We start from the raw sequence: 23,647 nt of genomic DNA, 5'->3' as shown, positions 1-23,647 counted from the left end.
GTTTACGGTTACCAACTCGCCCCGGGTGGGTTCTAGGAATGAGAGCACTTATGTATCGAGGGGCTTTAGCACAAAATGAAGTAGCTAGCACTCCGAGGGGAGCAAAAATCACTCTCATCCTCAATTCATTCCTCTGGGTACAATGAAGAAATAACTCCAGGCCCCATTGTATTGTGTTGACTCAATGGGCCTAAGAACGTCGTTCTTCTTTACAGAAGTTGAGTCAGAGCGAGACGTCTCGGCTATCTTACTAGTCTATAAAACATGAACTCCTTATTCAAAAGTAATTTCTCAAAATATTTATATTCATCATATCAATCCGCTTCCGCTGTGGCTCTAGGTTAGAAGAAATTTTTTGGACATGTCAAGTCAAAGCAGTCTCGGGTCACGTCTTGTCTACGATAATGGAATGAGGAATACCTCGATTGCTTTAAACTCGCTTGAAGCTTAAAGATCACTCGAATGTTCTGGCTTCTAACCACCCAAGAGGCGATGGCTACAGCCAAGATTTATCGAAATTATTGCCTTGGGTAGTACGGGCTATAGACTTGAGCATAAAAGTACAAGACGGCAGAAACTGATAGATCCTTCGGCACAAATGCTGGGTGATACGAAGGCCTGCTGATCTAACCGATTCATTGGTTTATTGGGAATCTAATTCTACAGAGAAAGTGTGGTTCAGGTCACCCTTTCGCTCTCTCTTATTAAGCAAACTGACCTCCTATGAAGAAGTCAGGCCATTGGAACATTTCAATTCGAAGTTCTAATAATAAATTAACCACAACGATACAAAATTTATGAAAAAAAATTTCTCCAACACGCAGGAGAACTGCGCATAATATATTAAGAAGAAAAAAGGGCGGAGAACCGCCCCCAAAATGTTACAGCTTATCAAGGCCTCGATCTCAAACCTATGTGCGATCGCTGGCACAATGGAGTCCGCGAGGCCTTCTGGGGAATCCGCAATCACCGACACCACAAGGGCCCTTCCGGCGAGGTCCTCCTCACGCTGAACAATGGCGGCTGAACGCGAAATCACCTTGCACGTCCATCGAGCATGGTCGGCGGCGGTGCCCTGGCGTTCCACATCACTCGACGCGAGGGAAGGGAGATCGGCGGCAGCTTCAGGGCCAGGCGACGGACGACCACGGGTTCGTCTTCTCTTCCGCACCCGCTTGCGCCGCCGCCCAGGGGCAGCTTCCTTTCTTCACACTTCCAGAGTAGTTGCATTTTTAGATTTATTTTTGGCTTTCATTAATTGACTTTCCTGAACCATTTAACTTTGGATGAGAGTATTAACCACGATTTAAATCAGCTTTTTATTCAATTTATTACTTTGGGTCGGACTGCAAAATTGCAAACAAAACATCCTCAAGAGGCAACAACAAATAGGGACCCAATTACTCTTTAGTATCCATGTTCTTTTTCCCCCCTAAGACCAGAGCATCTATAGGGAGAAAAGAGAAGAAATCAACTCAGTCCGGATGGATCCCCATAAAGAAATCAATCAAGTTCGGCAGCATGTCCAGCCTAATGGAGGCCACTAACAAAACGATAAGTACATAAACGTCTAGAAAACAATCAGATGAATAAACTCACTTGATGAATCATCAAGATGGAGGCGCGGCGTGTCGTGGTGCACGTGGATGCCGCCCCCTATATATAAAATATATCCATTAGGGGAAAACTTTCCTGTTGCCTAAAACAACAAACATCTTGTAGATTCAAACGTTAGCTGACCTACAGTAGCAATATTTTTTCTGGATTAGAAATCCCTGGAAATAATAATTGCAAACTGGTATCATACATAAATGTGAATTCTTTTGTATTTGGAATACAAAACTAAACATTTCCACTAACCAGAAAGAAATGACCTCACAGAAGCCCGTAGGCACACAAAAATTAATAAGCGCCCAAAATTAGGAATCAAGAATTTATTCAATTTTCAGAGAGACAAAATTAGGAGTGATTAGCAAAGTATATTGATCATAACATATGTTTTTCATATATATGGACATCAGGCAATCAAACCTAACCAGGTCTCTGGGTAGATTGCGCTTAAAAGCCTCATATAGCTCTACACATAGCACACGAGAATGGAAATGGTAGAAATTTTTATGTTCTTTAGGTAAAAGGACTCAATGCCATTATAGTAAAGCGGAAACCAAATCAACATTGAGAAGTCGGATAGCTGTACCGAGCAAAAAGAAATTCTACTAAGATGTTTGCAACAATTGAAATTCTTAGCACATACTGATCAAGAAATAAATCTGTTAGGCAACCATTTATTTGCCTAGCTCTGAGATAAAAAAAGGTTACCTGGCCATTTGCTTTCATGCTTGGGAGATCACACTGGCTCTCAAAAAAGAATAACAGGAAAACTGAAGAGTGATGAACCTATTACAAAAAAAAACAATCAGTTCCTAGTGAACAGTAATTATGGTGTTTTCATGGAACAGAAGGTTGTAGGCTTGTAGCACTTTGCCTGAGTGCCTTACAACAAACAAGAGGAACATATTCTAATTTCAATCTAAGCATTAATTTGACACATATTAAAATTGTTAGGAGTTAAGAATTTTTCATCTGCAATTTACCAATGTTGATATATAAATACTAAGAGCATATAGATGTACATGTGGACATGTACTCCTCTGAAATATAATTCAATACAGGCTGGAGGCTACAACAACCAGTAATAACCAGCATTATTTCTCAAAGTAAACTATAATTCATCAAGAAACGAAAGTGGGACAGCAAGATAAAGGCCTTACACATTAAATGCAACTGCACTTTCAGTTAGAGAGCACCTTCTCACCATCATAGCATCCTCATCGCTCTCAAAGCCAAGGCAACCAGGCAGCCTGACCATAATCATACATACACACATTTCTAGAGAGAGCCAACACTCCAAGCCATGCCATCCCCGTCACCTTGTCATGGTCTGCTTATCCCCTCAATGTCACCCTCTAACCTGCTCATAAAGTCAATGGCATCAGGCTCAATGAGTTGGGTGCTCTCTCTATGGGCAGCCCGGCCATTGTCGTACTCACACGACATAGTGGGGTGGAGCTGCGAGGCTATGGGGTCGTCCTTGGGATGTAGAGGAATCCATTGTGGAGGGCATAAGAACCACTTGTGCAGGTTGCTGGTGTAGGAGTTGGGGCAATGTTATGCATGAATACGGGCACCTGGACAACGGCATGCGCGGCGTCGACCAAGACCTTGTCCATGTCCGCCTCTAGGGAGGTGAGGATCACTTTTTTGCGTGGATGAGGACACTGGGCATAGCAATGATTAGGTCATTGATGGCGAGACAGATGCTGTGGCCTGGCCTTAATATATGCTTTAATATAAGATTTTATCGAGCAAATTAACTCTTCTATGTCTCTTGTATCAAGGATCAATGAAAAACATTTATTCTTTCCTGGTGTAGTGATTTAACATCCTAGTCAAGCAACTCACACCACATTTTTTATGTTCTTCCTCGCTCAAGCACCTCTCTTCATCTGCCCCACTATTTCACGCTTGAGCATAAAAAGGTGTATCTGATACACCTCCTCTTAATATGATCTGATCATCATATGGAGTAGGATGGAGAACAACACTAAGGAGTTGCAGAAGGCCAGGATTATATGCTAGAACATGCAGATCAGATTTTGCAGTAAAATTAACTCCACCACAAGGCATCTACGATCTATTTCTCATATCATGTTTATCCTGTGGTTACCTTGTTCTCTTTCAGACATTCGGAGCTAAATGCATCACTTGCTCCACGATCAACTATAAGGTATAATGACTCAATATGTTACTCAATACTATTACTCAACGTGTTAGCTTGACAAGATTTAACACAATAAGAGATCATGAGCTAAAAAGTATTATCTTTGCTCTCAATGACAAATAGAGTAGTATAGCGTTATAAAAAATGCATATGTAGGGAATTTCACCTGTCCAATGCAATGGGATCCCCAATGATGTCATCAATGAGTGTCGCTGCCTCCATTCACAATAAGTACCATAGCTTCAAAATCATTAATTTATCCTTCTTGGCATCTTCAACTGTTGGAACTCGGTAGCAATGACACTCATATCAGAACAGTTCAATGTTCACATGACAACAAAATCAAGATTTTAGAATGGCCCAGATCAGATAAAAGGCAAAATGATCTTTGCCCACCCTCAAGCACTCAACAGATCAAGAAGTCCTTTGTAGAAATGATCTGAAAGAGGAAAAAAATAATAGACAAAGTCACTGGATTTCACATAATGCCATGCCCAAATGCACCAGAGCGATGGTAACTAAATAATACAGAGCAATAAATTCAGTTTTGACATATCGTGGCTAACTGAATAATGCATAGAAACAAAGAAGCACATTTTCAAAATAGCTTTGATGTGGCGGTACTTTTGGAGAGGCAGCGGTACCGGAATCGCTGCTCGGAGGCGGGGCTCAACGGCAAGGAGATGAGCTTCTTCGACGTGTTCTGCCTCGCCGTCCGGAACACGCTCCACGAGGTCGTCGCACGCGTCGCCTCCGCGCCCTCCAACTGCTTGCCCACCTAGGCCAGGCGCACATCGAGGGGGAGGGAAGGAGAAGAAGGTGGTGGCATGTGGGGGCTGCGGATCAAGGGGGCACACATCGAGGGGGAGGGAAGGAGAAGGGGGTGGCCGCCATGAACCCGCCGGGCTCGCCGCCGACCACCACAACTCCGCTCTCCTCCGGCGACGCCCAGGTCGCGGATGCGTCGATGCGAGGCGAGGCCCGCCGCCGACCACCACAACGCGCGGCGTCGATGCGAGGCGAGGCCGCCCCTCTCGCTGAGCGCCCTGCCGAGCGCAGCGCGCGGCGCCCCTGCGGCCTGCGCCCATGCGCCGCGTGGGCGCGCGACAGGCGGCCGGAACGGCAGAGCTGGGGCGGACCGCCAGCCGGGAGCGCTGGCGCTGGCGCTGCGCCGGCGGCCGGCCTGGGCGGCCGCGCGCGTGGGCGCCGGGCCCCGGGGACGACGAGCTCGGGCGGACGGGCGGCGTGCGGCGGACGGCGACGACAGGCCTGGGCGGCGATGCGCTAGGGCAGGCGGAGGCGCGGATAGGGCGGAGCGTGGGGAAATCGGCAGTCCGACGCGGGATGGGCGGGATGAGCGTGATTGGCGGGACCGAGAACTGGGAGGCCAGAGGCGGCGCAATTAGCGATGTGGGTACGCGGGCGGGTAAGGCCGTGCCGTGGTGAGAAAAAAAAAAGATTTGGACAGAAATATTTTTTTTATGAAGTTTTGTGGTTGGTCAAGCATTGAAGTCTTCCATGTGGATCTAAATGTCCCCAATAAAGCGAGCGATCGCCCGCAATCGGGCGGCATCTATCTATCGCATTCTGCGATTAGAAACTGTTACGTCGCAGAAACGCACACGCGGTCAGACAAACACGCGACGCGCGGGGGAACGGACACGGAAGGTGGCCCATCATGCTTATTGGGCTGAAATGTTAATTGAATGCCTCTCATTTGCAGCGCTAGAAGCAAAAGCGAAATCGTGAATTCGTGATCTACATGTTCGCTCCTACTTCTACGTGTTCCTATGAAAAAATTCCGAAAAAAAGTTTTGCACATTTTAAAATGTTAGCAACACATTCTGGAAATTGTTCCTGACCATTGAAGATGCTTGAAATATTTTAGAGTGTTTCGTAGAAATTGCTCCAAGTAACCAGAATTTTTTTGAAATCAAGTTATGCACTTTATAAAATGCTCCTGAACATTCAAAATTTGTTTGGAAACATTTCAGAGTGTTCTATGGAAATATTTACCCAAAAAGTGTTCATCAAACATTCCTAAAATTGTTTCTAAAACAAATTACAAATTTGTTCGAGAACAATTCACAATGATTTGGATAATTGCCTGGAATGTTCGAAATTTTTTTTTGCACTATTTAAAATGTTCCTGAACATTCATAATTTGTTTGGAAATATTCCCAGAGTGCTTCGTGGAACTTTTTATCCAAAAAGTTCTCAAAAATATTTTTTTGTCAAACATTCCAAATTGTTTTTTTAATTCCAAATTTGTTCAAGAACAATTCAGAATGTTCTGGATAATTTTTGAAAAGTATTCTGAATAAAAGATTTGAACTTTTAAAATGTTTCCAAACATTCAAAGTGTGTTTGGAAACATTTTACATTGTTTCGTAGAATAACTTTTATACAAAATGTTCCGGGTAACCGGAAATGTTCCGTAGAAAAAGTTTTGCACTTTTGAAATTATTCCAGAACATTCAAGAACTGTTTACCCAAAATGTTCCAAATAACCAGAAATGTTCTATAGAAAAAGTTTTGCACTTTTGAAATTGTTCCAGAACATTCAAGAACTTTTTACCCAAAATATTCCAAATAAACGAAAATATTCCGAAACATTGCAAAGTGTTCCCTAGAAATGTTCAATCAAAAAGTTTTTGAAAAATGTTCATGAAACACTCCAAAATTGTTTCAAAACAATCAGATATGTTTTGCAAACATTTTAGTGTTTGGAAAACATTCTGAGTTGTTTATCAACATGTCCAGATTGCTTTATTTTCCAAAGTCTTCCGAAACTTTTAGTTTGCTTAGAAACATTCCAGAGTGTTCTGGAATATTTCAAATTTGTTTTGAAAATATTTTAAATTTTGTTTTTGAAATATTTCAAAAGTGTTCCGGAACGTTAAAACATTTTCAGAAGTGTCCGAAACATTAAGATATTTTTCAAAAGTGTTCCGAAACATTCTGACTTGTCTAGTAGATTGTCCTGTTTCAAAATGTTTCGAAACTTTTAGTTTATCTCAAAACATTCAAATTTGTTCTCGAAACATTTAAAAAATGTTCCGGAATATTAAGATGTTTTCAAAAGTATTCCGAAATATTCTGACTTGTTTAGTAGATTGTCCTGTTGTTAGAATGTTTCGAAACTTTCAGTTTATTCCGAAACATGCATATTTGTTTCGGCAACATTTCAAAAATGTTATGGAAAATTTTCAAGATTGTTCCGAAACATTCAGATCTGTTTTCGGGATATTTCAAAAGTGTTCCGGAATATTAAGATGTTTTCAAAAGTGATCTGAAATATTCCGACTTATTAGTAGATTGTCCTGTTTCCATAATGTTTCAAAACTTTTAGTTTATTCTGAATATTAAGATTTGTTTTGAAAATATATTCTGAAACTTTTATTTTGTTTTGGAAATATTTCAAAAAGTGTTCCTGAACATTTAGATGTTCCAAAAACAAAAGGTGTTCTTGGAACATTCTGACTTGATTAGTAGATTATTTTGTTTTCAGAGTGTTCTGAAACTTTCAATATTATTTTGATATATTCAGATTTGTTTAGGAACATTCCAGATTATTCCGAAAATGTTTCAAATCCTCGAAAACATTCAAATGAGTGTCGTCATTAAAATTGTTCCGGAACAATTTTGAATGTGAACATGTCAAAACAATCAGATATGTTTTGCAAACATTTCAGTGTCTTAGTTGTTTAGCAATACGTCCAAATTGTTCTGTTTTTCAAAGTGTTCCAAAACTTTTAGTTTTTTTAGAAACATTCTACAGTGTTCTGGAATATTTCAAATTTGTTTCGAAAATAGTTCAGAAATTTGTTTTTGGAACATTTCAAAAATGTTTCACAACATTAAGATGTTTTTCAAAAGCATTTTGAAACATTCTGACTTGTTTAGTAGATTGTCCCGTTTTCACAATATTCCGAAAGTTTTAGTTTATTCCGAAACATTCAAATTTGTTTTTGAAATATTTAAAAAGGTATTCCCAAACATTCAGATGTTTTCATAAAAAGGTGTTCCCAAGTAGTAATTTTTCTTGTTCCACCTAAAAACTATAAATTGTAGCAGAACAAACAAATATGTTCTGTATGTATTCAAAAAACAATTCAGAATGCTTCGAATAATTTTTGAAAAATATTTTGAATAAAAGATTCAAACTTTTAAAATATTTCTAGACATTCAATGTGTGTTTGGAATCATTTTAGATTGTTCTGTAGAATAATTTTAACCCAAAATGTTCCAGGTAACCGGAAATGTTCTGTAGAAAAGTTTTGCACTTTTGAAATTAATCCAGAATATTCAAGAACTGTTTACCCAAAATGTTCCAAATAATCGGAAATGTTCTGTAGAAAAAGTTGTGCACTTTTGAAATTGATCCAGAACATTCAATAACTGTTTATCCAAAATGTTCCAAATAAACTGAAATATTCCAAAACAATGCAAAGTGTTTCGTAGAAATGTTCAATCAAAAAGTTTCCAAAAAAATGTTCATGAAACACTCCAAAATTGTTTCTAAAACAAAACTGTTGGAGTGAACGTAAATAATTCAGTACTCTTTCCAAAAACTATTTGAAGAGTTTTGATCAATTTTATGTTTTAACATGAAGAAAATTATTGCTCGTAAAAGTACAGCAGGTAAGCTAGCTAGTTAAGGGAACTTGTAGGTAGCTACCTTGTCTGTGTCTGTCAAGTAGATACTTATAAAGAGATGTTGCTCCGAAAAGGTGAACTGATGCGTCACAAGCGATTGGGGCATGCCAGTGGCCTTGGGTCAGGATAAAATGATCATCACCATATCAATGTGCAAGGAAAAGTAGAAAAAAAAAGAGCTCATAGCTGCACACGCGTAGATATGGATGCACGAATCACCGTGTATTAGGGAGATAATCACACAAAAAATTAACTAGATCCGGATAAGAATCTAGAAAAAAAAAAGCTAAAAGTTTTAGTAGAAACAATAGAATCGCCGGTCAATCTAGAAAATTGAAGCACAAGGGCACGCGCGTGAGAAGCATGGGAATAGGAGAACGAACCAAATTGAAGGAACGAAATCAAACCTTCAAAGATGCTAGACTGGAGTCATCAGAATCCGTGAGGAAATATGAGAGATCAGAAATCGAGTCGCCGAATTGGAAGGACGTAGAAGGGATTTAATATGGGCTGCTGTGCTTAAATGGGCCTCCTGCGAAGCGAAAAGAACCCAACAAAGCTCTTCAGCGACGAAATCACTCCAGGTAGCGCGCGCGATAAATAGAATCGCCGCGCAATCGGGCCCGATCGATCTCCCGTCCATGACACACTCATGCGGCCGATGGAATGTCGGTTTCACGAGCCTGCACTTCCACAGTGGATCAGCTCGCCCTGCTGTTGAACCTTTTGATTGGGACCTCTTGCCAGAAATGATTCAATTCAGTGTATATCATTTCACACCAAACAACATGATCCGTGTTAGACCTTTGATTTGCATATGAATCCGTTCAGTCACCGAGATGACGGTCAACTCATTCTTCTCCTGGACTACACGCATTTTACAGGATGGAGACGGTGCTAGCTCGGCCTAGCTAGATAATAAAGGAAATGAGCAACTTGTGATGTACACCCATCCCTGGGATGGTACTACCAATGCCCAGTGGGATGATGTCGTCCTTTTCATTTATATCACAAACAACTTGAAAGAAAGAACCAAGTGATGACTAATGCTAGGTGTGTTAAATTATATATAGAAGTAACTCTGAGTTCTCCATTCTTTCAGCTGCGTCCCGGGGTGCGGTTAGTAGGCTAGACATTTTGAACCAACCGTGGGCACCTTCATGCTGATCTGTTGCGTGTCGCTTGCGTGGTAAGGGCACCAACAATCTGCTCAGGATGATCAACTTTAGTCATGGTGCACGTCAAGCTGTGCAGCAAAGTCGGGCAATAATCTGTCAGGAAGCAGTTTTCGGGCTAGAATCTACGGCCAGCAAGAGAAATGTTCAAGTGATCACCTGCAGATGCCTCAGCGGAATTCGTCATGGAAATAGTCTTCGTCATCGCTAAGGTACACACTGCCGTAAAATACATACGGGTTCTCAATCATCTCACCCAAAGTTAGCCTTCCGTCATGATCCTTGTCTGCCTGCATTTTTCGATCCACGCAAGTCATTTCCAAAGGAAAAAGGCCCATCATATGATGAATGACCATAAAAGGAAGTTAATGGTGCAAGATAATTGCCCTCTTGTTTGACCATATTTTAAGCGCTCAACGAGAATAAAACAGCACCAATTACTAAACAGCACAAATACAAGGGGAAAAAAAAGAAACAGTTACTACTGGACTGTACTCTACTGCTTCATGACCAATCAGGTCTCTAATCAAGTATAAGCACAATCTAGTGTACTGCACTCAATGATCCATTAATTTGGGGCACCTTCGCTCAAATTATGTAGGGTTTACAATGTTCCTTCTATGGTTCTACTTCACTGAAATTTGACAAAGACATATGGATCATAGTTCTTTAGCTATACCACCAAAAAGATTCGATCAAATCACCGACAGAAACCATATATAATTTCCAGACTTCCTCTATTCATAACATATAATTACTGAACTTGGAATGGAACCAGAAAGAAATGATTTTGCAACTATGCGCATAATGAAAGACAATGTTTATTTAGTGTCATCCTGTTTGACTATGCAAACTAAACAAATTTATATTAATGACATTATTTGCACTCTATATTAGGTTTTTGGCAATATTATAAGCCCATCCACTGTTTTGCATGGAAGATAAAATTAGTTAGGAGCAAATCGACATGAAAAGTTTTGTTGTATCTGCAGACATGATTGAAATAATTTCTGAACTCATATATGAGAAGGCAGCTCATATTCATACCTAATTTGGCAACTCCCAGAAAATTACAAAGTTTTTTTCCTCCAACACAAAGAAACTTACCAAGTAAAAATCTAACAAATATTGCCATGTGGCTATGCACATAACCATGATCACACACTCAAATACGCCTAGAACAAGGAAAACAGATCAACTCAAAGAACAATAAAAAGAATCAATGGGAAAGAAATACGAATCAAACCTCTGAAATAGCATGAATGGCTTGCTGTCTAGCATAATAGCGTTCAGAAAGATAGAGCTTATCAAGAACAGGTTCTAGTTCATGCTCTGAAATAAACCTACATAAAAAGGATTATCTCAAATGAATAACAGTAAAATTCTATGAGAAACATCATAAAAGAACTTTAGTTAGAGGTTCACTTGCATACCCATCATTATCTTTATCAAGTTTGGAGAACCGATCCTTTGCAATTGTCATGTTCCCAATATGGGAAATATCTGCATGCTCATCATCATAACCATGTATATGGTCATGTAGCCCATTAAAGTATTCATCAAAATTTAGCTTTCCATCACCATCTTTGTCCCTCTGCCTGGATATGGCATAATGAGTAAGGAATTTCAAACATAATCTCGAGGAAACTGTAACTGTGCCATAACAGCATATGCAAACAATTAAATTATGAAACAATATTCACCCTCAGAAACTCATATAGTGACAAAAAACCAAAAACTTTCCAGTTTCCATAAACATGACGGAGAATATCTGTGGTGGTTCCAAATGTTCTTTGGTCCTTTAATCATAGCAACAGGTCCCATTCAGGGCTGCTACTTGCTAGTTAGTTCCTTTACTTCAAGTGATTAATACATGTCTGAAAAGATGTTCCTCATACTTAAGTGTTTAGTTTAGTCCGTTCATTGCCATGGGTTCGACATCGTGATGCTTGATGTGTACTTTACAAAGTTAGGTAACTATAAAACCTTTAGTTGTTAAGACAAGTGAAACAAACATAGTTGCCAAAACTATAAGGTCTAGCTGCCCAGTCATGCCCAACATAACTCTAGCCCAGGCCCAATCCAGCAGAAGCTCAAACAACCTGACTTGAACCCGAACCTACCAAAATCCAACTATATAAATGGTGTGAATAGCTTTGGTGGCTACTGTAACATGATGATGTGGCACAATTGCTGAGCTTCTTTTACACTTAACTTTGAAAAGGTAAGATGTTGTCAACCTCTAAAGAGGTAGTGTAGGGCTACAAAGTCATAAATTGCTTGTTTAAGTAACAAAAAACTGCACTGGTGTTAGATGCAGAAATTACTGTCCACACATATCATATACATGTGAACAGCAATTTCAAACATCCGACAACCAAGCAAAGCTAACAAACTTGGGTCACATGAGGTAGAATTAGACACTGCATGCAACATTGCCAATGTGACAAGAAAAGGAGAGAACTCAAGGAAAAGAACAAATGCTACCGGGATTTCGTGAAACATAAGTACATAGCCAAGATTAGACAATTTTGTTGATGTTATTGATGGGCTCTCCCATCAGTTAACCAAGGAAAAGAACAAATGTTACCAGGATACCAGGATTACGAAACATAACCAAGATTATACAATTTTGTTGATGTTATTGATGGGCTCTCTCATCAGTTAACCAAGGAAAAGAACAAATGCTACCAGGATTTCGTGAAACATAACCAAGATTAGACAAATTTTGTTGATGTTATTGATGGACTCTCCCATTAGTTAACCAAATATTCCCCTTAATTTTGAAGTGATATACCATCTTAAGTACACATAAACCATCTACGCATATGACCATGATATTTGCACCTTAGGTGGAATCTATCAAGAATTGTGGTTAGCGTAAAGGAATTACTGCTTTTCACCATCACACCTGTGGAATTATCACCCTGATGGCCTGACCCTAAAATCTAATATAAAAAATGTTTTGCTAGCTAAAGCCCACTCCCCGCTACAGCGTGAAAATGCAGTTATAGTGCTCATAGGCTAAGACAAACTTTACAAATATACTAACCTGACGGGTTCTAGAGGATACAAACAGATATCTCAGGACCCAAGCGCAAAAGACTGATTTGAAAATTGAGTTGTTTATGTGCCCTTTTACAGATAAACCCAATACTAAATTACTCCACGCCCTTTAAATGTATGCTACTAAATTTAACGTAAACATAGAGGACTATGATGGGGAAAAGTCATCAGGTTGATGAAGTACGCACCTTATTTCTTGTCTGCTGAGCAAATTGATGATTTTAGGATTATCCGAATCACTTGGATTAAGGAAACTGAAGGGGCAGCAAGACAATCGAAAAGGTAAACATTAGCAAATAATCAAGAAGCATATAAGAAAATTAAGTCTACAGCACAAGTTGATGAATCCTTACTCATTAAACTCAAATTTATCAAGGAAACCATCACCGTTTGTATCTGAAGCATTGAAGTGCTCCTCCTTCCACCACGGGAACCCCAGCATATTACTCTCTCCTACAGAACATGAACCAACCAATCATTCAATCAACTTGCTAAGACGCTAACCCACACTGATGAGAATAATTGTTTCCATCAATTGCTGTATTCATGTCTCGATGCACAAACAATAGTAGAGAATTGTTACCATGGGACTCCTGGCGCAGCGCATTGAAGGTCCCGAAGGAGACGATCCCGCTGCCGCTCTTGTCGTAGAGCTCCATCTCCCTGGAGGAACGGTGGTGCTGGGCGGCTCTGGCCTGCTCGAGGTTCCACGCGGTGAGCTCGTCGAGGGATACGAAGCCGTCCGTCGGAGCGACGTCGATCTTGGGGAAGAGCGCGCTGATGCGGTCAGCGAGGTTGAAGCGGTCGTCGTCGTTGATGAAATCCTCCTCCTCCTTGAGGAATTCCTCCCATTCCTTCATGTGGTCGTCCGGCTCGCCGCCGTCTTGGTCGCCGTGGAGGAGGCGGTAGTGCTCGCGCTCCCACTCCTTGTCGTCCAGCCGGCGCTCCAGCTCGGCAATGGCCGGGTCGAAGGAAGCCGCGTGATGGTGCTGCTGGTGGTGTTTCCCCTCTCCCCCAACGGAGGCGGCGCCGGATGATGGGAAGCTCTTGGGGTGGAGCTTGAGGCGGCGATGGAGGCTGCGGCCGTGGGCGTGGGGCTGGAGGCGGGGGGAGTAGAAGGCGAGGAGAAGCAGCAGGATGAAAGCGCAGGCTACGTAGAGGAGGAGCACGGTGGCCGGAGACTTCCGCCCCGCCGTGGCCCCTTCCGCCGGCGGCGCCATCGCCGGGGAGAGAGCGGGAGATCGGGCGAGGGGTGGAATGCCAAGCAAGTTTGCGGGTCGGAGATTTGAACCCGTTTAACATGTAAGTAACGGGTGCGACTTGGGCAAGCAAAGCAATCTGTTAATTAATTGCATCTCCCAACCCGCTTGGCGGTGACATGGAATGCAGCGATCGAGCCAACCAGCGTTTGACGCGTGGCCAGCACATACGAAGCCCTAGATGATTAGTCTCTCAAAGCCATCTCAAACACATGACATGATAATCAAACACACCCTCCCAGAAGGCCAGAACTCTCTGAAGAACTCGTGACACAGAAAGTATTCAGGATAGCAGGTGGCACAGGTGACAAGCCCATAACAGATTTATCTGAACAAAATGCACCACCATTCATGGGGGCACTGCACTAGTGATATTTGAGGGTTTTACTGTGTGGGTGGGTACTCTAGATTTGGCCCTTCTGGTACAAAACAAGGCGGCAAAAAGTAGCACCCGGCTCAGCTGGTTCCAGAATCCAGATTATATGATATGATGATGATCTAAAGGTTGTCCATCTCGTTTGGAGAAGCTGATCGCGGTGTGCTTGGCGACCCGATTATGTCTTCAGAGGAGCTTTCTTCACCCTGTCGGATATCCGATCAGGAGCGTTCGTGTGGGACTTGAACCGGCCTCGTCCGCCCTCCTCCTTTTCCTGAAAGTTGTTTAGAGGTTTTAGCACTTGCAGCTATTGGTCGTATGGTCGGCATACACAACCATCAAAAGCCCAAAAACAAAGAATAAAAAAGTGTGCAAACTGCATATGTTTTCAGATGTGACCAACTCAGCCAAAAGCAGATCGATCACCTTCTTCTTTACTATCTGGACGACATCCTCGTCTTGAAGGCCATGGCTGAGCCCACAATGCTGTGGATAGTGCCTCGCACTGGTTCCCCATACAAGCACATATTTCACATCCTTGAGCAAGCTTCTGTGGATATGATTGCAGAAGTCTTCAACTGTGCAGCCACCTCTATCCTGATGGCACAAAAAAGGACGTTAGACAGACTGTTCCCCTCTGTTCGTTGGAACAGCAACAGGTGAAAAACCATAGAGGGGCAGAGAACATACAGTAGAAAGAACAACTGGATCCGTGAAATCAGGTTGCTGACCCTGCGGCTTGGTGTACACCCTCACTAGACCCATCTCCTCCCACATTCTTGCCAGTAGCCTGTCCAAGTTCAGCTGTGCAGAACAAATTGTTTCAGTAACATGCAGATTTAACAATAAGACAACAAGATCAACAGAGCAGGATCGTAAGAAAATTTGATAGAGATGCAGGTCAGCAGGTGACAGATAAAACATGCCTTCAAATTGCAGCTGATCACTAGCGAATTTGGTTGCCGAGCAAGCTTATCCACATCATCAATACCGACAACATCAATCTTGTTATATACGTAAACACACTTAATGTACTTTCGATTTCCTTCAATGACGTCGATAAGATCATCCACAGTAGCATCTTCACGGAATAATACCTAAAATAAACAGAATAGTTGAGTCCACTACAAAGACATGCACATGCACACGCCCAAGCAAACACATGTCCACATACCTCAGCATTGTGAATTTTGTACTCATGCAGAATCTGATAGCAGAGCTTCTCATCAATATGAGTCAAAGGCATTGTGGTGTTGAAAGAAATCCCACCAGTCTTCTTCCTTTTGAAGTATATCTATTTGTACAAAAGGACATAATTAATCTATCAGGACGGAGCATAGAAGGTACTAATGCAGATGTAAAAACACCTCATAAATCAGAAGCAATACGGAATAGTTGGCCACACAAACTACATATTTAGGTCCCATCTGAGATGAGATAGTCATTTCATCAGAATTAGTTGGTAGACTTACCTAATTAGGTCAGTGCTTGTCAATAATGAAAATTATGTAGTTAGCTAGAAATTACTAAGAGATTTATGTCCTTTCAAAGCTGCCCACAGTAAGTCAAACCTTAAGTTACACTCCCAGGATATCCGGCACCCAACAAATTTTGATATGACATTTGCGCATAGAGTTCAGTGCCCAATGTATTACATGGCGTCGCAGATACAAATAGATGCAACCAATTCAATAAAAGACAAAAAAAAATGTAGTAGTGTCTTGTTAAGATAAACATACAACACTGGTTATATGCCACTGATATGTGAGCTTGCTGGACTAGATCATGACCCAAGCGGCCAAGCCACAAATAAATGTGATTCCAGAATCACTTCTTGATGTTATGTTATGCAGAAATAACCTATGTTCCTGCTGTAGTAAGAGTGGAAGCCTGTGTGACGTAACATTAGGCTGCACAAACATTTGGCTACAGTATGATCACAGGTTAATACAATTAGTTGATTCAGTTATGTTTTAAGTGAATTATGTGCCTAATTTGATAGTCACATATCATGGATAAATCAAATAATTGCTACGATTTTCAGATCCACGCAATAAAAACCATCCAATGAAGATTGTGGGGCACTATGTCCCTGAGGTGCCATGGGACATGGGTGGCATTCATCTCCAAACTTCCAGTTCATGGTTCGGACACTGCCTTGCATCGTACTAGGTTAGAAGCAGTAAATGTTAAGCATCATGCCCAGGATGTACATGATGTTCTTTTTCTTTTTTGGAACCAGAAAAGATTGCCTTATTTGAGTGCCTGAAGTGTTCCTCATAGAGTTTCAGTGTTACATAGAGTATCCTTATATTATCTACCTTTCTCTACATCCATTTCTATTTCACATTTTCAAGTAACAGATACCTGAGGAGGCCTTTTGTTGAGACGGAGTCCAACAGCTTCCAGTTCTCTGGTTAATATTTGGCGATGTCCTTCACTCTGAAATTTAGAACATTAATAAGCAAATAGAAATCAGGTCAGGTTTTGATTCTGTGCAATCACGTATTAAAAAACCAGGAAGCTCGTATGCAGTTAAATCACCTTATAGATTCAAAACAAAAATCACTCAATCACACACCACCATTTTGGCATGCAACTGTATACCCTTGATCTAACTACAGATTTAAAACAAAGAACACCTCCAGTAAGATTTCACATGAACTTTGAAGCAACTATATAACTTTAGAAAGGTTCCACAAAGATTTCGTAAGACCTTTCAAGTAACCATATTACTTCGGAAAGGCAGTGTGTAGATGTCACTGCTGAAGAACTTGGCAATGTTTTTCTACAACTAAAAAAAGCTGACTGCACTCAATGTAGAAATAAGGATTAACATGCAAAGTTAAAACAAAGAAAATTCCACCTATGCCACAGAACCTTAGTGTTTCCCCAATATATCATTGCTTGTTTGTTCTTTTACAGTGTCCACTTTAGTTTCCCCTGCCCCTTCTCCCCATTAACACAGGTGCAAAAAGACCAACATAACGCTGTCTAGCTAGCCAGGTCCCACAGTGGTGACCTGCCTAAGCATCATTGATTTTCCTAGTACCCCTATTTTTGTTGTGAATTGCATATCACCCAATTTCACTCTAAATTTTGCCCTTTTAGGACTTTCCCTATGTCTGTCTTCATTTTACCTTTTTTTTAAGCTTTCTTTTTATTCTTCATTTAAAGATTTTCTCGGTGTTTATTTCTTTCATAAAATAGAAATTTATCTGCAACAAGACCATTCATTAATATGAAATGTATTTGCAATGTAAGCTGGTGGTGGTGGACAAACTTGACTGCGGAAGGAGTTATCTAAAGTCTTCATACTCAAAAGGATTCTGCGATCAACATGTGGTATTTCTGTTATTGTCAGGAGCCATATCAAATTATGGAGACTGAAATTTTCAATCTGCTGATGAGAGACACGCACTACCCAAAAGACCTAGACATCTGCTCCTTCCCTGCTCTCCTAACATAAAATCTTAACTGTGCTTCAAAAACTTAGGTGTTCTAAAGAAAGAGTAATAGGAAGGAATGCAAAAGCAATTTAGCAAAGAATATTCAGTTAACCAATAACCTTTGAGGCATCCAGAACCATCAGTACAAGGTCTGATGACTTCGCAACGGCAATAACCTGAAAATAGAAACAATATATAGAAAAAATGAAATAAAATCAATAAATGATTTGTGGGTAGAGGAACTCTGCATATTTAAAAATAATTAACTATTAGCAGCAATTACCTGCCTACCACGCCCCTTGCCTTCAGAGGCTCCTTCAATAATACCAGGAAGATCAAGAAGCTGGATTTTGGTATCATTGTAGTGAATAATTCCAGGAATGCAAGTCAGGGTTGTGAACTCATATGATGCAGCTTCAGAGTGTGTCCCGGTCAACATAGTTAAAAGAGTTGACTTTCCAACACTGCAAAATATATCACACTAGTCAAAACACACAAGACATATCAACATCATTATCTGAGGGGTTGGCTAAGTTGACCATTTCATGCCTTGTATTACCAAAAAGAATTAAATTTCAGCTTCTGTTAGCAAGACTTACATGAAAAAAAAGGACATAGTAATATTAAGCAGTGGAAAGTACGGCATAAAATATGAATTGTATCAGTTCATCATTATTCACATATCTATTTTCTCTATAAAATGTAATAGTTATGAGAGTTAGTTAAACAGACATAAATGCCTTGAAAGTACAAGGTAACAGATGATGTATGTCAAATACATAGTACTACAACTGACCACAATTCCACAACAGAGTCCATGTGTCACATATCCAATTGTAGAAACTGAGGTGGATTGAAAAACAAGACTCTACAGCACTCAAGTCATAGGCAAAAGATGGTAGACCTGGGAAATCCAATCAGTGCAACACGACCATGCCCAAACTTTGTGACTTCAAAACCATCTCCTCCTCCACTGGAACCCTGTATGCCCAAAATGAGAAAAGTCAGGTGTGACAAAGCAAATGCAAGGAACTCTCATGTAAATACTACTTAGCCTTTTTGTACTATATTACCACTTGATGATCTAATGTGCTACTCAAATTACAATGCAAAAATATTATAAACGAAAATTCAAGATGCTGATGCAGTTTCTCAGTCCATCAGAACCTTCGGAGGCTCCAATAGTTGTGTCCTCAGCTTTGCTAACTTTGCCTTCAGTTGTCCAAGATGATATTCTGTATGAAAACAAAGAAAAAAATATTAATAGATACAAGATGCAAGATAAACTCCACACAAGGTTATCAACTATAATACAATGATGCAGAATCTGGGGGGAATGAAGCAAACAAGGTATACTCATCGATTTAAGTACAGGCATTTATGCCAAAGTTTTTTGGGGAAAAAGTCAGTCGTATGAGTGACCTACATTATATATTAGTGCAAAATACAAAATGGTACCCTTGGTTGTATTGATTTAAAACAGAACTGTAACAAAAGAAAAGGAATGTTGTTCAATCCAGTAGTCATTGAGTATACATGTCTACAGTGAATGCCCAAATGATAAGATAAGTGTTACAGTGATATGTGGCAAAAACCATTTCACTCAAATGGAAAGAAAATAAAAGACAGTAAGCATACACTGATGAGCATGAATTGCATAGTTGTAACGGTGGAAGAAGAGACAGCCATGCATGGAGACAGCACAACCTGTTGCTTTATTTTTCTGCGTCCGAGCCATCTCGGCCTCAATCTCCTTGATCCTCTCAAGGATACCCATCTTCTACACAACTCTGGGGGTCAGTGGTACTTTCTGCCAAGTAACAAAGAAAAGAACCTTGAATCCAGATATGCCTGACGAATGACGATCAGGGGCGGACCCGATAACTTTTGCAAACGGAATCGAAGTTAGCAGGTAATAATATATTGTAACGGGATCAGATCCGAATACAAACAGTTTTGTTAGGGTTTGGGGTGCTCCGTCTCGCACAGCAGAAGGAGAGAGAAGGGGAGGCATACCTGGTCGATGCTCGTCGCCGGCAAAGCGCTGGGCGAAGACGTGACTAATAGCGCCGCCGCTCTCCCACTCGTCGCCGCCAGGGAAGGAAGACAGTCAGAGAGATGTAAACGGGGGAAAGAAACGGAGATGAGCCTGACTGCCTGAAGCCCTCTGTCAATGAGCCGAGCTCGAGCGAGTCTGCCACCTCAAGCTGCAGTTGGATGGCATCTCGAGCCGAGCCCAGGTCGATCCGAGCCAGCTCTAGTGTCTCATCGTTTCTATGGGCTGTTTGGTTGGGGCCGCAATTTGCCACGCCACACTTGTGGCGGCTCCATAAAACTGACGCAGCTGTTTGGTTGGTTTGTAGAATGAGGCAGCCACAGCTTTTTTTTATTGAGTAGCCCGCGTATTTCTCGCCACAACTTGTGGCGCCCATTTGTGTCGATCGGCTGTGATTGATGGCTGATGTTGATTTATTATGAGAGAACAGTACTGCTGATCGGCTACAGTTTTTTTATTGAGTAGCCCGCGTATTTCTCGCCACAACTTGTGGCGCCCATTTGTGTTCGATTAGCTGTGATTGATGGCTGATGCTAATTTATTATGAGAGAACAGTACTGCTGACTGGCTAGTAGCCGGTGGCTGGTGCTAATTTAATATGAGAGAACAGTATTGCTGACTAGTTAGCTGACAAACCAAGCGAATACATCTTTTATCCACACGTAGCTCTTGCACTCGTTCGTGAAACTTATTTTTTTAGAATCACACAGTACAACGAAGACGCCCACAACACGTACGCACACTCACACCCTATGAATACACGTACGCAAACCCTACCCCTACGAGCACCTTCGAAGGACTGAGCACCGGTAGATCTGAAGATCCCCGAAGTCACCACTGGCGCCTCGTCGTCGACGGAAACGTCGCTTACCACTTAACGTGTAACACCGATAAATTCTATGAAAATCCCAGAAAAAAATGTAAATATCAGGATTTGAATCCTGGTGGGTAGCGTCCCACTGGACCGTCCTACCATTGGACTACAAGACAATTCCCCTCGTTCGTGAAACTTAAGAGCGCCAGTTACTGGATGGGCTTTGTTTTCCCCTACGCGGCTATGATTTTTTTTTCAACTCGGTTCGACACGTCTACAAAATACGATTTTTATTATGACACATACAATTCGACCCTCACAGGATACACGGTTCGATTTCGTACCACGGTGATTCGATTTCACCACACAACAGCCAAGCTCGAACTTGGTTCGATAAGCTCGTCTAAGGCTCGAGCTCGATTCGAATACGCTCGTGGAGTTATTATTATTTTATAGAAGAGAAAGAACATTCTTACCTTTTTTTATCACGACACGATAGAGCGGCTCAACAGCAAATAGAGGTCATATGTGGTATCCTTGATCGAACGAGGAGATGCAAATGCAAGAGATGGATTCAATTTTACGAATGGAAAGAGAAATAGATACAAAAATACATCTGGACATTTAGTCTTACCTTTTCTACTCCGTTCCAAATTATGATTCATTTAATTTTTTTGAGTCCAAATTTGACCACTCTCTTATCCAAAAAAATTTATACAAAATATCACTTATTTTGTTGTAGCTTGCTATTATTAATAAGAGTTCTACAAAAATAACTTAAATTTGACTATATGCAGCTTGCTTTATTATTAATAAGAGTTCTTCGAAAATAACTTAAATTTAATAATGTGGGCGCGTAACACGAAACTGATTGTGCGCATTTCAAAGTAGGGAGACCCTTGATGCTGTCCATGCTCTACTCACACTAGGAGTCCTGCAGGAACTAAAGAAGTGTCAAGAAAGAAGTGTCAAGAAAGGGGGGAAATATCCTAATGTTAAATAAGGAACATAAGTGTCAAGACAGGAACGAAAAGTAAATCTTATTGGTGTCAAATAAGAGAGGAAATTGTTTTTCAATATCATATAGGCAACCAAACTTTTATCCGATGCCATATAGGGAATTTCATTCCTATGCATAGGGAAGTTCTTGGTGTGGGAGGGGCAGGGTGAAGGCCATGGCACATCCAGGACGTTGGTGCAGCACGGGACGATGAGCCTGGCATGTGCACAGGATGAGGACTTGGAAACTCCAGCTGACCCGCTCCCGTACGCTCCCGGCGATAAAGAGCTCTCTCGTCCGGGGCTCCGGGCATTGCCTGCCGCGCCACTCGTGACAAACAGGAACAAAAAAGAGGAAGAGACATTGACTTAACTGAACCTCAGAAAAGGCCGGGACGAATCAAATCAACGCACGCCCATGGGGGCATGTAAGGCAAGTTGAATTTTGACTTAACTGACAAATTCATGCAAGGGGAAACGTGGATTCTTTGGAAAATAAGTTCAAACTGCCATCAAAGCTAAGAAAATCTATGTGCAGACTCGTGTATGTCTCTCATTTATTTCTTTGAAAAATATCAAAATAACTCTTGGGCCTTAAGTATGACCAAAGTTCATTTGACTCCGTAAATATTTTTTGGTTGAATTTATCTTCACAACTATGTAAATTGGTCTAATCCGATCTACCACCTAATAAAATTTATCTCTTTTTCTCTATGTGCAAGTGGAGTTTTAAGCTAAAACTTTATTGGATGATATTGGACATCATACTTTATGGTAAAAAATACATTATCAATCTTTTTTCAGTAATATTCATAATTTTTTATCATTAGGGTTAATTTATTATTAGATGGCATGGACTATTGATATAATGCTGAAATAATTATGATATATTTTTTAAAAAAGTTATGTTGTCACGTAATTACCAAAAACAGTTTAATCTAAAACTCCACTTGTGCAAAATGAAAGAAATAGATCTTCTTCTGATCCATTGATATGTTTAGGGGGTGTTAAGCTAAAAACTAGTTTACGGGATAGACTATCTGCAACAGTATCCCCTATAAATCACCCTCTAAAAGAATAATCCTATAGTCCTCTAAAAGATTTTAGTCCTCTAAATTACTATTCCCCTCTAAATCACCCTCTATTCATGTAGGACCCACCCCACTCTTTTGTTTTTCCCCTTCGCTCCGCCCAGGCTTTGGCCGCTCCGCCGTCCCCGCCCCACCCGCACGCCACTGTCCCCGTCGAGCTGCCTCCGCCGTCGACCACCTCGCCTCGTGCCAGGCCGCCGCCGCCTCCATCACCACCACCACATCTTATTCGTGGCGCCGGTTGTGGAAGAAAACGCGGAGGAGCTCGATGTGGCCAGGGAAATCGAGGAAGACAAAGTGCGGAACCTCGAGCATATCAAGCGCCTCGTCGTGGAATTTCCGTCGTGGTAATCTCAGCACCGTGGAGAGGTGGCTTTCGGAGCTGGATGTCATCTGGGTTCTCCACCTCTCCGAAACCGATAAATCTGCAGGGAGCATCCTTATCTTGTGGCGGTTCCAATATTCCGCAGAAAGCTAGTGGCTCTACACAAGATGTACGAATCCATCTCTACATGCTTTGATGGATGGTGCAGCCAGAGTCAGGATGGAGGAACGAGCATGCAGCCACCTGTTTCTAAATTAGTTCGATTTGTTGAAGCAGCTGTCTTGAAAATGCTCTGTTTTGTTGATGTTGTTATTGCTGCTGCTACGAGAACCAACGGCAGTCGGGGGCAATGGCACCAGCTGAGAAGCTCCAGGTAATGATAGAAGGTGCATGACACTCTATCCATGGCGCCTCGCCTCGCGCTGGCACACCGACTGCTTTACCACCGCGAAGCCGTCGAGCCCCACGACGCTCGAAGCTATACCGGCAACTCTGGGATGCGCTGCGCGACGCGGGGGTCGGCAGCGCGCGGCACGGGCCCGACACGGAGGCGCAAGCCATTGGCCCTATCCTTCCACCGCGCCATGGGTGGCAGAG

General features: G+C 41.5%; 1 protein-coding gene and 1 long non-coding RNA gene across 9 annotated transcripts; both read right to left on the bottom strand.

Moving 5' to 3' along the window:
• Nucleotides 1-677: 677 nt before the first annotated feature.
• LOC120673221 lies at nt 678-5,171 on the bottom strand. 7 transcript variants are annotated; one of them, XR_005674569.1, is made up of 5 exons: nt 4,426-5,171; nt 2,772-4,220; nt 2,320-2,397; nt 1,600-1,656; nt 678-1,267 (listed from the first exon to the last, which is right to left on the bottom strand). It is a non-coding gene; the product is annotated as an uncharacterized LOC120673221 (long non-coding RNA). The 7 variants fall into 7 exon arrangements; XR_005674570.1 differs by having other exon boundaries at nt 678-1,212; XR_005674568.1 differs by having other exon boundaries at nt 678-1,656; nt 2,772-2,971; nt 3,051-4,220.
• A 4,047-nt stretch (nt 5,172-9,218) lies between these two features.
• LOC120672355 (developmentally-regulated G-protein 2) lies at nt 9,219-19,967 on the bottom strand. Of its 2 annotated transcripts, XM_039952706.1 has the most exons (20): nt 19,782-19,967; nt 19,473-19,575; nt 18,933-19,000; nt 18,670-18,746; nt 18,049-18,229; nt 17,885-17,941; nt 16,684-16,758; nt 15,491-15,610; nt 15,243-15,413; nt 15,007-15,120; nt 14,743-14,913; nt 14,522-14,590; nt 14,367-14,400; nt 13,265-13,882; nt 13,035-13,134; nt 12,870-12,935; nt 11,049-11,213; nt 10,862-10,958; nt 9,775-9,905; nt 9,219-9,686 (listed from the first exon to the last, which is right to left on the bottom strand). In XM_039952706.1, exons 2-19 carry the CDS (start codon nt 19,540-19,542, stop codon nt 9,786-9,788), a joined length of 2,373 nt encoding a protein of 790 aa, XP_039808640.1. In that variant the 5' UTR covers nt 19,543-19,575; nt 19,782-19,967; the 3' UTR covers nt 9,219-9,686; nt 9,775-9,785. The 2 variants fall into 2 exon arrangements, with proteins under 2 accessions (XP_039808640.1, XP_039808639.1); XM_039952705.1 differs by lacking the exons at nt 9,219-9,686; nt 9,775-9,905; nt 10,862-10,958; ... (3 more) ...; nt 13,265-13,882; nt 19,782-19,967 and having other exon boundaries at nt 14,159-14,590; nt 19,404-19,494.
• Nucleotides 19,968-23,647: the final 3,680 nt, after the last annotated feature.

This window comes from Panicum virgatum, chromosome 5N, assembly GCF_016808335.1.
Source record: "Panicum virgatum strain AP13 chromosome 5N, P.virgatum_v5, whole genome shotgun sequence".
In the NCBI taxonomy this organism is placed as follows: domain Eukaryota; kingdom Viridiplantae; phylum Streptophyta; class Magnoliopsida; order Poales; family Poaceae; genus Panicum; species Panicum virgatum.
This window is presented reverse-complemented; position numbering and strand designations above follow the sequence as displayed.

What these genes read in the sequence shown, in the direction of transcription:
- LOC120672355 (XM_039952706.1), bottom strand. Translation starts at nt 19,542, where the DNA reads ATGGGTATCCTTGAGAGGATCAAGGAGATTGAGGCCGAGATGGCTCGG. An exon ending in ACAAAATTCACAATGCTGAG is followed by an intron (nt 15,414 to 15,490) that starts GTATGTGGACAT and finishes TGTTTATTTTAG; the next exon opens with GTATTATTCCGTGAAGATGC. An exon ending in ACTTTTTGCCGCCTTGTTTT is followed by an intron (nt 13,883 to 14,366) that starts GTACCAGAAGGG and finishes CGCCGGCGGAAG; the next exon opens with GGGCCACGGCGGGGCGGAAG.